General features: G+C 42.2%; 1 protein-coding gene across 2 annotated transcripts in view; it reads right to left on the bottom strand.

Annotated features, from left to right (window-relative positions):
- The window catches only part of PDE3A (phosphodiesterase 3A), a 261707-nt gene that overhangs the window by 42471 nt on the left and 201712 nt on the right, over positions 1 to 17524 (bottom strand). The window contains exons 1-2 of one of the 2 annotated variants that reach the window (XM_075160252.1): positions 9149 to 9799; positions 2259 to 2519 (exon numbers count right to left, since the gene is read on the bottom strand). In XM_075160252.1, the coding sequence (XP_075016353.1) occupies positions 2259 to 2519; positions 9149 to 9235 (348 nt within the window). In that variant the 5' untranslated portion in view covers positions 9236 to 9799. Of the gene's footprint in view, positions 1 to 2258; positions 2520 to 9148; positions 9800 to 17524 lie in introns of those variants that run through there. The other variant, XM_075160242.1, reaches the window with a different exon arrangement.

The raw sequence follows: 17524 nt of genomic DNA, 5'->3' as shown, positions 1-17524 counted from the left end.
AAATGTAAGAAAATATTTTTTATTGTGAGGATGACTGAACACTGAAAGAGGTTGCCCAGACAGGTTGTGGAGTCTACATCCAAGGAGATACTCAAATCCCAAGTGGACATCCTCCTGAGCAACCTACTCTAGGTTAAGCCTAGAGAAACCTGCTCCAGGCTCAACTTCCTTGAGCTGAAGGACTGGACTAGACAATCTCCGGACTGGATGAGACGATCTCCAGATGTAGTTTCAACCTCAACTATTCTGTGATTTAAACTGTCATGAACGCTCAGAATCAGAGATTCAAGGCGAGAAAGACTGTGAGAAAAATAAGGGAGGGGAGCTTCAACTTATTTTCCTGCTGTATCTACCTAATCCAAAGATCACTTACTGAAATAAAACTTTCATGCTCTGGGATATGATGTCTCCTGAAAAGCTTAGAGAAAGCATCACTGTTTACAGCAGATTTTTCTTGACCACCCTGCATTTTTCTTTCACCTGACTTGGAATTCCTTTTCTATACTAATAGGACTCACATTGTTTTTCCGAACTTTTGAAAGCACACAGAGATAATAAAGGATGATGATAGAGAGTCTTTGTGGATGTGGATTTGCTGTTGCAGATGCTATAATTTTGTAAGATGCTTCTCTTGTAGTTCTTGTGAAGTGTTTATAATTGAGAACTAAAATAAATATGTCTCTGTGATGGAGAGCTTTGACCTTGCCAGAGGGTTAAGAGATATGAGATGGAAGACACTTGTGGTTCTGAAGCTCAAACTTACAGATGAATATGTTAACATACTATCTCCTTTCCCAAAATGCTCAGTGTCAGATGCTTAAGGTAAAGACGCTAAATCTATATTTAGACACTTAAATAAAGGACTGCAAACTATTAGTTTTACGAACCATAATACAGTTAGGTCAGTGAATTCTTCAGTCAAATTAGTCCTCTGTAGCATTAACTCATTTCTTCATCCTTCATTTCTCCTCTCCCCACTAGGTATTATGCAACAGCAAATTGGTATCTGTTCACTGTGTTTGCTCGTGTGATGGCAGTGTTCTTCCACTTAACTCTTCCCCTCAGAGCCTAGAGTACAGCCATTATAGACACGTACACTAAAATAAACTGGAAAATGCGCTTAACAACCTGTGAACATCCATTTCACATACAGGCAAATAGGGTAATAATTATCATTACACTAAAATATATTAAAAAAGGCATCACAAGTGTTGCAATTCAGATGCTGGGAAATGCAGGAATGAATGATGGCTGTGTCATTTGAACTGTTAAAACTTAAAAGCATTTGCCTGTGCAAATGTAATTTTACAAGGGAGATTGCAGGACAAAAGTATTTTGGTTTAGTTTCAAAAGTGAAATGTAAGCCTTTCAGGACAGCTAATTAGCAACAAACCTGCAATTCAAACTACTTCAAAGCTGGTATGTTCTTTCTAGTGGTTCACTTACTAAATGTGGGTGGCTAACAGTGGTTATTTCCTGTCAGATGCCTGAGCATTCATAAAGCCATCTGTCAAGGCAGTAATATATATTTCTTTTTCATTGAATTTTCTTTTTCTTCTCAAGACTATTTCTCACGAGCTCACAATATTTGTCATACTAAGTGTTGGGGTGATCTTTTTTGTTTGTTTGTTATACAACATTTTAAGCTTGATCCAAAGCACCTGGAGGTCATCAATAAAGACTTTTTCATTGATTTCTGTAGGTTTCACACCTCTAGCTAAGGGAAGGAAGAAGAGGCTGAAATTTCAAATTCCCATCTTCAAAGTGGGCAAAAAAGTCCCTCGTATTACTACTTAATTCCCCACCGCTCACTGACTAGGATAGTCACCCCACATGCAGTGGCTCAAGTCTTTTGAGTGGGAGGGAGATTTCTATGTGAGAAGTAATGGGGCAGACTTGTGATGCTGAAAGGCTTTGGCTTGCTCTGCTCCCTATCTTTTCTTCTCTTTTAAGCTCCAACCAACACCTGCGAGGAAATATGCATACTATCTATGTGAACTATCCCGTGTCGAACATCATCTTTTAAAGATGCCTGAACCAAAGTTAACCTGGCCCTGAGTTGAAGGATACACAGGAATTATCTTACTATGAAACCAACAGTCTACTTTAGCTGTCCTTTTACAGTAGAGTATGATTAGCGCATCAGATGTTAATCCGAAGCAAACAAGCAAAAAGCCCAGTGACATCTCCTGCTAGTCCAGTGCTGTCTCTTTAGGAAGAGCCAAGTTACAAGATGATAGACAGGGTCCAGTACTCACCTTGGGAATAGCTAGTTTCTCTCCTTTCTCCGGACATTCCTCTGAGTCAGAGCAGGTGTAGTTCTCACTGAAGGACACCAAAGGGTTCGCCCTTGGTTTGTGGATGGCCTGGAAGGTTAACTGCGTATTAAGCAGGTTGCTCACTGTTCTCAGCGAAGTACACACGTTGGGGGGCAGAGAAGGATCTGCCAGAAGGTCTGTAATGAGCCCATGTGCTTCTCCCATGACAGCGATATCCACTGTGATACTGGTACCAGAAGACTAAAGAAGACAAAAATAATACATATAAGACAACAGAAGTGAACAACCTGCTAAGCAGTATCTAAAACTGTGGTGAACTCTCTCCACAGCTTTTGTTAAAGTGGTTACCCACAGACTGGAAAAATAATAACATGAAATAATTCTTTAAAGAAGGAGAATCACACTGAACAGATCGATCATCAGGCATAATGCTCACAGTCCGCAAAGAGTTTGGAATTTCATCATATCTGATTTCCCAATTTTCACTATCTGCAGCTGACTTAGCCCATCTGAATGAATTGTTCAGGCTCCCTACAGAGACACAGTCAATAGCCAGGGGCTATTTGCACAAAGAATTTTGGAGACATAGTTTAGGATGGGAGGAGTCTCTCTTGAGCGATGCCTTTCTACTAACTACAGAGGCATCTAGAACAACTAATGTTCAATGCTTATGCTTAGATGAATAAAATGAATCCCAAGCATACACTGAGATTTTAAAAATACCTCCACACTATTAAAATAAAGCATTCTGGTACAGTGGCAACAGCATTCTTCTCCAAGCAATTGCATATTGGGCAGCTACATCAAAACTGAAATGGAGTAAAAAATGGATTTTCCAATCTTTATTTTATTCAGACAGAAGCGATGAGAATAGTTACTCTACAGACCTGTATGACCAATTCAGGTGGTCCTTACTTTCTATTGGGTTTGAAATATATACCTACTTTACATATATCATTTCGGGAGAATTATTAACTAAAGTGATGTGTAAGCAGAAATAATACCAAGGAGCAGTTCATACCACTGGCAGATCTTACACACCCTACTCAGTACATATATATAATTGATCATAGAATCACAGAATCATAGAATCATACAGGTTGGAAAAGACCTCTAAGATCATCGTGTCCAACCATCAACCCAACACCACCATGCCCACTACACCATGTCCCTAAGCGCCTCATCTACACGTCTTTTAAATACTTCCAGGGATGGTGATTCCACCACTTCCCTGGGCAGCCTGTTCCAAGGCCTGACCACTCTTTCAGTAAAGAAATTTCTCCTAATGTTCAATCTAAACCTCCCTTGGTGCAACTTGAGGCCATTTCCTCTTGTCCTATCACTAGTTACTTGGGAGAAGAGACCAACACCCACCTCGCTACAACCTCCTTTCAGGGAGTTGTAGAGCGCGATGAGGTCTCCCCTCAGCCTCCTCCAGACTAAACAACCCCAGATCCCTCAGCCGCTCCTCATAAGGCTTGTGCTCCAGGCTCTTCACCAGCTTCGTTGCCCTCCTCTGGACACGCTCCAGTACCTCCATGTCCTTCTTGTAGTGAGGGGCCCAAAACTGAACACAGTATTCGAGGTGCGGCCTCACCAGTGCCGAGTACAGGGGCACGATCACCTCCCTGCTCCTGCTGGCCACGCTATTTCTGATACAGGCCAGGATGCCGTTGGCCTTCTTGGCCACCTGAGCACACTGCTGGCTCATGTTCAGCCGGCTGTCAATCAGCACCCCCAGGTCCTTTTCCTCTGGGCAGCTTTCCAGCCACTCTTCCCCAGGCCTGTAGCGTTGCCTGGGGTTGTTGTGGCCGAAGTGCAGGACCCGGCACTTGGCCTTGTTGAACCTCATACAGTTGGCCTCTGCCCATCGATCCAGCCTGTCCAGGTCCCTCTGCAGAGCCTTCCTACCCTCGAGCAGATCAACACTCCCACCCAACTTGGTGTCGTCTGCAAACTTACTGAGGGAGCACTCGATCCCCTCATCCAGATCATTGATAAAGATATTGAACAGGACCGGCCCCAGTACTGAGCCCTGGGGAACACCGCTCGTGACCGGCCGCCAACTGGATTTAACTCCATTGACCACAACTCTCTGGGCTCGGCTGTCCAGCCAGTTTTTTACCCAGCGAAGAGTGCACCTGTCTAGGCCGTGAGCCGCCAGCTTCTCTAGGAGAATGCTGTGGGAGACAGTGTCAAAGGCTTTACTGAAGTCCAAGTAGACCACATCCACAGCCTTTCCCTCATCCACCAGGCAGGTCACCTGGTCATAGAAGGAGATCAGGTTGGTCAAGCAGGACCTGCCTTCCATGAACCCGCGCTGGCTGGGCCTGATCCCCTGGTTGTCTCGGACATGGCTCGTGAGCACCCTCAAAACCAACTGCTCCATGATCTTCCCCGGCACCGAGGTCAGGCTGACCGGCCTGTAGTTCCCCGGATCCTCCTTCTGGCCCTTCTTATAGATTGGCGTCACATTGGCGAGCCTCCAGTCGTCCGGGACCTTTACTGATCTGTAAATGACGTACTGCAAAGCAACTGTGGCCCAGGCAAACTGTCATCATACGTGTAGTCCATTCATCATGCACACAGGTAATCTAACACAGCTGTAGCACTGGGCTTCTAGTGCATGCACAAGAAGGTTGATCCATAAATGCATCTTTGGAGTTTCTCCAGAACTTCCCGACATTCAGCAGCTCCAACTACCATCTGTCCCGAAACCCAGTAGTGCAATATATTGCCACTAAAAGAAAGAGTCTATTGCCAAAAGCAGGAAAGTTGTCGAGTCTGTGGATTGACAGCTATGTGATACAATTGCAAAAGACTGAGGATCTTTAAAATTTACTAGAAGAACAGTGATACCGGATGCACACAGAAGCAGAACGACTAGGAAGGCATATGAACTTTCAATGCAGCAGTGACATTTCAGCCTCACTAGCTGGTGCACTATAAATCACCATAAATTCTGCATGGAATCGCTAATTCAAGACATTCCAAGACCGACCATTTTTCCTTTGCTGTGTTTCTGACACATAAGCTCAATCCTGCTGCTACTGTTTGGGACTTTTCAGCAGGTATACGTGCAGTTTGCCAGACAGACCATTCCAGGAGACTTTGTACTAATTTGTTTTTATGTATTTCTTAGAAAAATCTAAGATACAGTTTTCCAAATGGGGAAGTTATGCCTATGAAAAGAGCATTCGGGTTTCTTGGAGTGGCAAGTACATAGCAGGGAGAATTGGGCAGACTGCTTAGCAGGAGAGAGATCAGAGTCCTGGCCAGGAGTGACTCGCCAGTGATAGCATTTATGGACCTCACAACACATCAAAGACCAGCGTAACAGAGCTTGACACTGCTTCGTTCTCACAAAAGGCTTTACAAGCAATAGCAAAGTATTTCTAAGGAAAGTGATATATTAGCTAAGTATAGCTAAACCTCTCCCCACTATCTTCCCAATTGTGTAGTGTGGACATCAGGCCCTTGGCAATAGCTGTTTCACTCCACTGATTCACTCCTCATGTCCTACTTGCTAACACAGAGGTAAGCCGCAGGACCAGAAGACAGGCCTCCTCACTCACCATCCTCTCATGCAACCAGAAAAGCAGCCTCTTCTTCCCACATTTCTTTTCTTTGTCATGATACCAAATAAAATAAACCATAAACTGTTTGATATAATGAAGTGCTATTTCATCCTACTGAAAAAAAGTAATGGCTGAAGTTAATTTAATGGCTCTTTCATTGCTTAACCTCTCAGGAGTGCCTGCAGAAGATTCTGGCAGATGCTAAAGAAAATTCTTAAAAAGGCTCGGGATGGGAGGAATTAATTATCTATCTTAACCTCAGCCCTGAAAAACAGACCAAAGGGGAGTGAGGGAGAATGCATCATTCAAAGTGCGATAGAAGCCTCATATTTTCAGCAAAACTGCACAATCTACAGTTTGAAATTCTATTAAGCCTGGAGCCTGGAGCTGTTGACTGCCGATCAGAGACAGAGATTAATACTTCAATGAAGTAAACAAGTCTGACTCAGCGGGCCATGAGCAGAGGCCCAGATTTTGTACAGCAGTACTAATATTTTGCAAAGCAGCCAGCATTGTTCTCCATGATTAGTACCAAGTGGGGAGAGGGAGAGCCCTTCTCTACTCAATGGTGTGTTTCTGCCACATGGCCTCCAACGTGTGGGGAGGCCTTTTCACATCTTGGTGACCCCTGCCTTGACTCTGGGACCCAGCAGATTTGTCCATCTAAAATGCCAGGCTATGCTGAGTTATGCGAGGAGCTGGTGCTGAGGCCATACAGCCCAGGAAGAGAGACACCACACACCGGGTCTGCATCCTCCCCCCTGAGCTGTGCCAGCACCCACTGCAAAGGAGTCTGCTCTCAAACCGAGTTGGTACTTACATACATAACGCAGAGTAACACTGCTGCAGCCCATGCCCTAGCAAAACACAGTGGAAATGAAGCGATTCTCTCTTTGGACGTGTGCCTTACACCTGGGAAAGGTTTCAGAGCCGGCAATAGCACAGATGATACCACCTCACCCTCTGCAAGATGAGCTCTTCCTACAGCAAGGTGGCAGGACCTTTTGCACTTTTGACCAAAAGGGCACTACCTGCAGATCAGACGCTTTCAACTGACACCTCACACGAAACCCATGCAGCCACCCACCCTGCCCACGAGAAGCACACCCAGAGAGGTCAGCTCCATGCCTGTCAGGAGGTGGAGGTGCACGCTGAGTGTCCCTCACCAGGGCTGAAACGAGGTGCATATCCTGCCAGCACAGCCCAGCCAGGGTCACCAGAAATCATCAACAGTTGCCAATTTGTGCAACGTGACATACTGCATTGCACAATACTTCAGAGTGAAAACACTTTACACAGTATTCCAAAGACATCACTGTATTGTAGTGAGCTGCTTTAAACAGCACTTATATATGTCATAGTCACAGTATTGTTTGAAATACTCATAATGCTTAGAATCCTTAGAATGAAAGCATATGTCAAAGGAAAACAGACCAAGCTTAAATTCCTCTTGAAGAAAGAAGCAGAAGAGGGTAAACACTGCTCTAATCCACCAATTTCAGTACATTAACACCACATCCTTTTTTTCTGCATGTTGTAATTTAATTGCACAGAACTTTTATACAGGAAAACAGTTTCTTTTTGGAGCAGTTTGCACATTTCATCTATCTCAGGATGACTTTAGAGCACTATCAGACTAGTCTGAATAGAAAAAATAACAGGTATTTAAATTATCATTTTCTAAAAACAGCTACAAATTGAATGCATGAAAACTTTAAAAAATATTTGATTTTTTTGATTCTCTACTACAAAACAGTAGAGAACTGTGTATGCTTTGCAAATCATTACTTGGAAAGTAAACTAAAATGTATTTCCCTAAAGGTCAAGGAAACCTGGAATTTTTTAATAAAATCCATATGGTGATGTGAAACAACATAAAGATTTATGCAAGATGGTAAATTGCTGAAAATTTTAGATTGATGTAATTGTATATATGCATATACACACATGCACACATATACACACACAGAGTCTTTTTTTAGGGTAGAAGTGCACGCAAAATCCATGCTCAGACTTTGCAAGTAGTTTTCTACTAACATGCATAGCCTCTGCATGAACTGATTTTTTTTTTTTTGGATTCTTTCCAAACCACTTTACTCATCGAAACTCAAAGGCCGGATACTTGGGAATAGAGGCATGAGTAACATGTTTGCAATCAACATTAATAAACAACTAACTTGATAAAACAAAATAAAAAACAAAAGAGCTAAGCTAAGGTGAACTTAATTTCAGACTGGTCAGTATTCATTTACCAATCTATGCTAATAATTGCGAATGCAGTTTCCTCCCATAAATTCTGGAAGAGATTGGCTTACTGCTCACTTTGTGACTTCATTGCAACTCTGATTTAAGCGATGTCATGCCGTGACTATAACTGAAGTACTCTAGAGCTTGAGAATGAGAAAGCAAACAGGCTGGAAACAAAAAGCAAAACCAGATCAACTAAACATGCTCATTGATAACTAAGGTAAGGAGCAAAATAAATTCCCTACAATGTTGAAAACCAGCTGGTTTTGTGCTTTGTTCTCCCTCCCCCCGCTTCTTTTTTTAGACTGGCATTTGGGTGGGTGTTTTAGGCTGTGGTACCACCTGGAACTCCTAACCGGGCCCAAATGCACCTGCTGTATGTTTTGAGGTTTCTTTTTACGTACAAAAATAATAGAAAGGATTTTCCCCTAAAGAACTCATATGAAAAATAAGATGGCAAGATCACAACAGGATGCACTAGAGACCAGGGACAGACATGCACAGTTCACAGCACCAACTGTGCAATCATCTCAGTTTGCATGGGTGGGGGCTCACTGGGAATTTGCAAGAAAACTTTCACGTACCAGGAAGTGCACATACTGCTGCAACTGCAGGACCAAATCACAAGTAGCATGTCCCACTGTCACACAGACAATTTTTGTCAGGGCAGGAAACTTATCTTCAAGGAACACTCTTAAATGCAATATGCGAACAATATTCTAGTATATTTTAATGTTCACTTAGAATTTTTAGGTTTGAATTCTGGATGCTGTAACATGGCTAGAAAAAAAACTTTCATAATTTGCATAACCTTCTGCAGGTTTTTATATTACATTTCACAAAATCCCATTCGTTTTCTTCAATTAAATTATATTATGTATAAAAATCTGAGAATAGCTTTTTACTCACTAGGAGAAAAAGCAGATAAAACTGTGTAGGAAAATCGAATTTAGGAAAATAGGAATAACAAATTCCTTTATCCATAAGACCTGATACATAAATTTAGTTTACAAATTGTTCCTGGTTAAGAAACAGTTGACCCACCTGTGAAGCAGATTTGACATCCTTATACTTAACAGATGCCTTACTGCAAATAAAAGTCTTCCCCTGTCCCGCATTGGTGTTTTGCATATGATTCTCACAAAACTGAACTCATCCAGCTCAACTAAAAAATACTGCTCTCTCTCCACCCTACACGAAGGGACATGACAACATAAAACCAGTCAAAACTTAAGCATAATAAGAAAAATACAAAAAAGAAAAAAAAAACCAAACAGTTATCACACACAAACCACAATTCATTTCACACAGCCTCATGTAAGGGAAAAAAAAAAAATCTTCATTTGCTGTGGCTTGCACACGGAAAAGCATTGAAGGCAGAGATGCTGGTCTTTCACCACGTTACACTCAAGAACACTCTCTTAAGTGAACGAATGGGGGAGGCAAAGAGGAAAAAAAGGAAAAAAGCAGCATCCAGCATATCTCCAATCTTCACACAATTACGAGCAACAATAAATCACAATTCGATATAGTTTCCAAGTCACATCATGAATGCTTAGGCCAAGCTGTCTGGAAACAAAATTAAAAGCAAATATAATTCTCCATTATTTTAATGTCCACAGAGCGATTTGAAGGATAAACATGAATTGGCTTCTATGGAAATAATGAATCATTTTAAAGGCGCCACAGTCTTAACTACTCCACCTTTCACTGAATGACTAAGGAGAAAAGAAAAGTGTGCGTACAATTTTTTGACATTTCACTTTTCTGTATTTAAAGCTGCAGAACTGGAGTACCCAGACTTCGTATTTTTATTTTACTCTCACTTTGTACTAACACGAGATTTTGGGTGTTCTCTTCTCCGGCAAGCAAACAGGACATTTATGAGAATCTTTTCTCCACCTTAACGAAGCACAGCAATTTTACTGCTCCCTGGCGGTGGACCAGCCGCAAGCTCTGTAAGGCATATTCTTTGGTAGGACTGAACATAGCACCTTCCCTTTAACTCATCACATTGATCGAAGAAAACCTTTCCTAATTAGTAATGCAATCACTGATTTTGCTGCTGATTCTTTAAAGCACCCAGAGCCACATAACCATAAACCAGACACTGAAGCACAAAAGATGAGCCCGAGTACTGCGTCCAGCTCTGGAGCCCTCAGCACAAGAAAGACATGGACCTGTTGGAGCGGGCCCAGAGGTGGGCCACAAAAATGACCAGAGGGCTGGAACACCTCTCCTATGAGGAAAGGCTGAGAGAGTCGGGGTTATTCAGCCTGGAGAAGAGAAGGCTTCGAGGAGACCTTATTGCAGCCTTTCAATACTTAAAGGGGGCTTATAAGAAAGATGGGGACAGACTTTTTAGCAGGGCCTGTAGTGATAGGACAAGGGGTAATGGTTTTAAACTAAAAGAGGGTAGGGTTAGACTAGATATAAGGAAGACATTTTCTACAATGAGGGTGGTGGAACACTGGAACAGGTTGCCCAGAGAGGTGGTGGATACTCCATCCCAAGGTCAGGTTGGATGGGGCTCTGAGCAACCTGATCTAGTTGAAGATGTCCCTGCTAACTGCAAGGGGGGTTGAACTAGATGACCTTTAAAGGTCCCTTCCAATCCAAACTATTCTATGATTCTATGATAATGTGGGGAGACTCTGGATCTTGCGTGAGCCATAACAACTACGGTTTTGACCCTGGTTATATGGCGTCTGGGAAGGCACCACCACAACAAAGCAGACCTTCCTGGTAACGATTACATTGAACTCTGATCTGCAGAGCAGAAAATGTCATGACTGCCACACACAGTGCGTCTGTAGCCAGCGCACTAGCCAGCACGATGCCAGAATCCAAGGATCACAGCGCAGCCAGAGGAAATTTTTGAAATTAGTTCTGCAAACAGAGGATCTAATGAAATGGGGCTCACTGAAGAGCTATATTTTTGGTCCCCGCAGCACTCACTGTATTGCAATGACCCCTTTCCTCAGCAACAGCCCTGTGGCCAGGAGGAGGCAGCTGTGCTGGGGGCTATGTGCATGCTGATGAGCAGGTTTATATGTCTCTCTCTCCATAATCTCTCACTGTGTTAAACTGCCAGTCATCTACTACCAAGCAAGGCCACTAATTTGGACCTTCCTCTGGTATCCCATAGGTTGCCATAAAATTTCTAGGAAGATAGTAATCTCTGATGCTTCCGCCCATCTGCCAAATTTGCTTGAAATTGTCAGACAGCATGATCACATAAGCCTTCTTTCTTTACAAAACCAGGATGAAAGCAACACAGTTCTTAAATGGCTCTAACATTTCATCTATTCAGAGTAATCCCAAACTTTGCAAATAATTAATTTGGAGCTTTTCAGAAAGAGGCACTTGTTTGAGGAAATGCTGCTTTTTTTTTTTCGTTTCTTCTAAGATCAGGGGAATGTATCACCATTTATAGCAAATTTTGTCTGCGGCTGCAGTTGCCATCGCCACATCCTGCACCTCTATCTTAGGTGACACCATTCACAAAGCTCACAGCTACAGCTGACTAAACTTCTTCCATTACAGGACCTTTCAGTTCACGATAGCTTTGTCAGCCAAAGAGTTCAGACTGAAACAGCCCGTGCCAGATATGTGTCTGGGGTGACTTATTTCAGTGTTTGAGAAAAATTGTTCAGACATTTACAAGAACACTGTTGGAGTGTTTTATCCATGCTAAAAATTCTTAGTAAACTGATACCATTTAATCTGTAGCAGGCACTGAAGGTACAGTAAGGCCTTCTGCTTTCCCTGTCCTGATATGTCCAGATTTAATTATATAGCCCCTGGGAAAAACAAAACCAAAGCTAGTCTTGCATGACCTCTGTGGGTTGTCAGAAACCAGCCACCAAACTGCCCGAGGATGCTGCCTGCCCTAAGTGCGCACACCTCCACACGCTGCCCACGTGGCCTTGTGCTCTGTGCTCAACATCCCAAGTGGCAAAGGATCACATTTAATCCAAGCTGCCCTGTCAGTCTGCAACTCAGACTTACACCTCAATTATTCTTCCCTCTTGTTGAGTGAAGATGTCAGGGTAATCGTTAGTACTGATAACACCACGATGACTGCTCCTCTCTTCAATGCCCAGGCTTGGGTGAGCATCTCCCTGGATGGGCCACAGCTGCTCAGAGAGAAGTCTGTCTCACAGCTTTAGCAAAGACATCTACATTTAAAAAAAAAAAAAGTAGGAGATTCTTTTGCATATCATACACAATAGAGAAACCGACGTGCCCTCAGGAAAGCACGGCTTCAAGGTTTTCACAGATAAGCATTATGAATTTTTAAAAAAGAGAGAGAGAGAGAGAGAAACAGAGAATACATTCTAGTCCTAAGCAGTGCTGGTGCCATTTGTAACTTTCAAGGGAAACTATCAGTTCTTGCTTTCAGGTCACCTAGCAAGCTTTCTCAGATTTGTAACATGCACCAAAAGAAAATCTGTTTGTGGTTGTTGGCAACCAAGCAACAACAACAAAAATATAGATGCAGAAATTATCTCAAGGAGTGGATGATTAGATTTGGTAAGATTCAAGACCTACAGACTAGGAAAGTCTGCACCCCTGTGGATGCAAGTACTGGTCAGAACCCAATGCAACAGAATTCCCCACCGTTTGTATCTGACAGAAAGGACGTCAAATTAACTAACTCCACTGGTACTGACATAAAGCAGTACCTAATTTTCCACATTTCCTCTTGCCACAGTAGAGCACAAGTATCTCGGCTGCTGCTAGAAAACCCCAGAAAGCATAGGGGATGGGGGCAGAGGGTTGTTGCCCAGACCATGTGGCGTGGTTAGCACCACCATCACTCCGCGGCACACAAGAACGGTGAGGGGCAAGCTGGAACCAGCCGTACAGGCGCTCTGCCTTGGGCTCCTGGGGAAATCCCAGTTCAAATGAAGACACTCAGAGAGTTTTGGTGACCTTCCGCATAAGGCATCCTGCGAGGAGGACCCAGGGAAAGCAGCTCCTGGAAGGAGGCGAGAGCACGGGGTGAACTTCCTGGCTCAGAGCCGCCGGTCACAGCTTGGAAACCTTGTGGAAACTCTGACGCTGATGTTTGATGTTCTCAGCAGAGCCTCGGGGTCTCAGTCACCCAATTCCAAGGGACCTTCCATGTGATTTGGCTGCCTAAAAACCTTAAACTATCATGACTATCCCAGCCTGAAGAACTACCTGACGATGTAGAGCAGATCACAGACTCAGTCACAAACAGTCAGGGTTTATTATTTAAAAAGTAGACACTGCTTCAACTAAACGCAGAACTTTAAAAATTATTACTTTCCTTTAAAACACAGCAGATGGGAAAAATTAAATTCTAAATGGGGATCAAATCTGCTTTGAATAACACAGACTGAGGAAAACAATTCTGTACTTCAGAGACACTGTCCTCAATTGTCTTACATTATTGTTCTTCAATTTGTACATCAGATGGTCACAAATTGGTAGCTTGAAGCTGATAGTTTGCGTTCATGCGAAGAAAACAGTGACAACTGTCTTCAGTCTCAACTTGAGATGCAGTAACACCAGCTGGGACCCAGCAGGAGCGGGACGCTGGGTGCACACACAGCGGAGGATATGTCATCTATTAATACCTGGTGATCTTACCCGTTTGAGTTTACAGCTCCAATATCCCAACTGCCTGCTTAGCATGGGAAGCTATTTTAATTCTACGGTGAACTAAAACAGAGCAGCCAAATACACAGCATGAGTGAAAAAAAGATCCATTGAAAGCAATAATCACCATTCTGCCTCCTGCGTACTAACTAATCCTCCCACATTTTCAACTCGACAGTCTCACTTACACTAGAACAAAGCCAAAGGAGCCATATACTGCCATATTTTCTCCCTTTCAATATATCTCAGACTCTTTCAGGATGCAACTTGAGAAGTGACATCACAATTAGCAGCAAGTTACAGAAATACATATGAAAATTATCCCATCTAAAGATTCACATCCATCTCAGTCCTTCACTAAGGACTGTTTAACAGTATTAAGCAGAACAGCATTAATAAATATCATTAAAAACATAATGCAAATAAATGCAGCCTCTAAATTAAGACAAAAGATTGGGGGGGGGGGGAGATAAAGAATTGCTACAGAGAGCGTCAAGCATATTTTTCAATTCTAAAAAGGAGTTGCCATCAGGGGAATAAACTGAAAAAAAAGCAAACTCAGTGAGGTTTTAAGAACTGTTTACTTGAGTGTTGAAAACCAGAATAAAAAGAAAATTAGAAACTAGGAAATAATCATCAGTGAAGCTGCAGATACAGCGCCTTTAGAGTTCAGTCTGTTCTTATTGAAATTACAACAGGGATTTGGAAATGACAGCAGGAGCCAGATGTATATCTTGGGCCATGTTTTGCATATGCTGTAGCAACAGGAGCAGGAAGATCTCATTAAACTCTCCAGGTGACCAAGAACACCAATGATATTTAGTGGCCCATTTTTTAGAACATGCTTTCACTGAAGCCAAAGGCAGGCAGAGATATTCTGCACCTTTTAAAAAGGATAAATCCTGTGCTCATGAAAGTCAAGCGATCGCTTCACTGCAATCAAATTTTAACACTTTTTTCTTCTCCATCAGACCTTGTGGTTTGCATTATTTTAGTTCTCCTGATTTAAAGCTCTCACACTAATACCAGTTAATAACCATCTAGTGTTACAGATGCCTCCTCCTCTTTCTCATGACTTTATGTCACTAATGAACTCCTCTGTGAAAAGAATTAATCATTTTTCTTTAAGACTTGGCTTTGGATTCTTGTATTATGACTCATTCAAAAAAAGCAACTGTAGCCTTAGGGACTTGCAGCCCCCAAATACTTCATCATCAGTGCTGCAGAGATGTAATTTCTCTAAAGTACAAGCTACTTCAACATCTAAAGCCAGGACCTGCAAAAGGCACACTAAGCATGCACTATATGTGAAAATCCCCCACCTCTCCTAGATTTCTTGTAGGCAGACACTTCAAGGAAGATCAGAACAGAGAGAAACAGTAATTAATATACAAGAAAAGTAAAACCCTATCTTCTACATGTCTTCTATGGTATTAAAATTATTTTTTTCACTTAGCACAGATATAAGCTGACAGACCAGCAAGCCCTGAGGACTGCTTCCAACCTACTTCATCCTTGACCTGCAAGGATCAACTTAAAGACACACTAGGTTAGTTTATACTATAGGCTTATTTTGCCTTTGTGGTCACAAATGAGAAAAAATATTTGCCTGCTGAGATATCAGGTATACAGCTGATCACAACAATAGGTCAATGCCTGCATAAGATGGCCATTTTCAGCCACTACTGTTCTGGCGTATAATCTACGAACTGGATGCTACAGGCGCTAGGACTTTTTAAGCAACCTCAGCAATCACTAATTTCTTTCATGAAACTGGTGACTGATTTGTCCGGTGCACAGTTTTAATCTAAGAAAAGTCCTACTTTCAACTTGTGACTTCTAGGTTGTAAGCAGTTCTTGACTTGCATTTTAGAAAAAGAAAAAAAGAAAATGCATACAATATCCCTAATTATGATATGCTGGCTGCTTCTCAATTCTAATTAGAGATCGATCCAATCTGTACTTCTGCACCATGAATATCTCACCATTCTGAACTTTGACCATCTGGCTCAGGGTCTGCACTTTTTGATGAGGGCCGAACACTTCTGTGTTTTTGGAAAGCTTGGATTCAAATTCACATCTAAATTTAACAGCATCGGCTTCTCATTTACAAAAGGCAATAGAACCATAGAGACCAAAAAACAGACACAGATTGTGAAGCATTGGTGCTTACGCTGGCAACCCAAATAGACTATTTGATTTCTATTTCTACAGTGACTTATGTTTTCTGCTTGGATGTAGGTATTAAGAAAAGAAAAAAATCAACTGTGGGTTACACGTTTTTTTAAAATGTTAAATCCCCTTGTGAAGCTGAACTTCAGTGGTTCATCTGAATCTATTCCAGTAAGAAATGAGTGATGATGTACCAGTGAGTGCAATAGAAGCCCTTACTAGTACTGAGTGGAGTAGGTAGGCTGAATTTGGAGGGACAAGATGACCCTCTGAAATCCTATCACTAGGACTGTTACTGAACTGTCACAAGAGAAACACTGAAATCACATTTAAAAAAGAACAAGTGAATGCAGCCCACTTAAATCATCACTTCTTTCTTAGCACAGAAACTGACACAGCAGACACAGCATTAAAGCTAAAGGTCCAAAGTGCTACTACCTCTGCCGACAATTAAGAAACATATGCTGTTACAGTGCTGCTATAAAATAACTATGAAGTCCTACATGACCACAGGATCAATGCAAAATAATCAGCGCTGTACGATGGGTTAGTCACCTGCAGCACTGACAGTTATTACTTTTCAGACAAGTAATAAGGTACCTCTGCCTGGACGCATGCACGTGGAGGTATATAACTAACTAAACATTTCATTTCTTCAACAACAAAATGATCGATTACAGACTGGGCAAGTTCTGCCAAGAGGGTCAACAACGCAGAGAGCGCCTTACGCTGCCCGGCCAGCTGGCACGCCACGTGCAACCCTGGCACCAGCTCCCGAGGGGTGAAGCCCGCCAGCATCAGAAGAGAGGTCCAAGTGCACAACCCAGCCACCAGCCACCACCAGGCGTTACCAGTATCAGCACAGGGTTCGAGCTGTCTTTGAAGGCAAGAAAAGCACAGAGAAGTATGTAGACGTATGGAAATGTACGGAAGCATGGAGGAGTATGGAAATGTATGGCAAATACGGAAAGGCAGGACCAGAGTTTGGAGAAGAAGAGGAAGACGTAATGACAAGTTGAAATCAAGGAGGAGGACACAACGAGGGCCAGTTTCAAAACAGCTGGAAATGGTACATTAAAACCAAACCATTTCCTGGCAGATGGGTTAAAAGGCTGCTCTGAATTTTTAAAAGGAGGTATAGAAAAGCAGTATCAACACACAAATATCTTTTTTAACACTGAAGATCAACCACTTTAACAGATACATCAGTATAAACCCTTGGTATTTTAACTCAGGAGGAATCCTATTAATCAGTGGACATAGTATTGAGCTACCTGGTGATGACACTTCACTTTTAATCACACGAATTTGCCATAGAGCTCTCTTACACGGAGAACAGCGGTACTCACAAACAAGAAATAGCAGTTCAAACTAGGCAGCTCAAGGATTCTCACTGTATTCACAACTTTAGACAAACACCAAAAATATTTTGTACCCTGACAGAAAAATTATTGGGTTTGGAATTTCTGGGAACTGAAAGGGCTTGTTTTGGCTTTGCTTCAGCAATTTTAAAGCATTTTTATTAAAAGATAGGAACAAGAAGTCATATCAACTTTGCAAAACTTAAATCTTCACTTTGAAAATGCTGAAACAAAGTTACTCAGTTTTTTCAAAAAG

This window comes from Calonectris borealis, chromosome 1, assembly GCF_964195595.1.
Source record: "Calonectris borealis chromosome 1, bCalBor7.hap1.2, whole genome shotgun sequence".
NCBI lineage: Eukaryota > Metazoa > Chordata > Aves > Procellariiformes > Procellariidae > Calonectris > Calonectris borealis.
The sequence above is the reverse complement of the archived record's forward strand: the minus strand, read 5'-3'. Positions and strand labels throughout refer to the sequence as shown.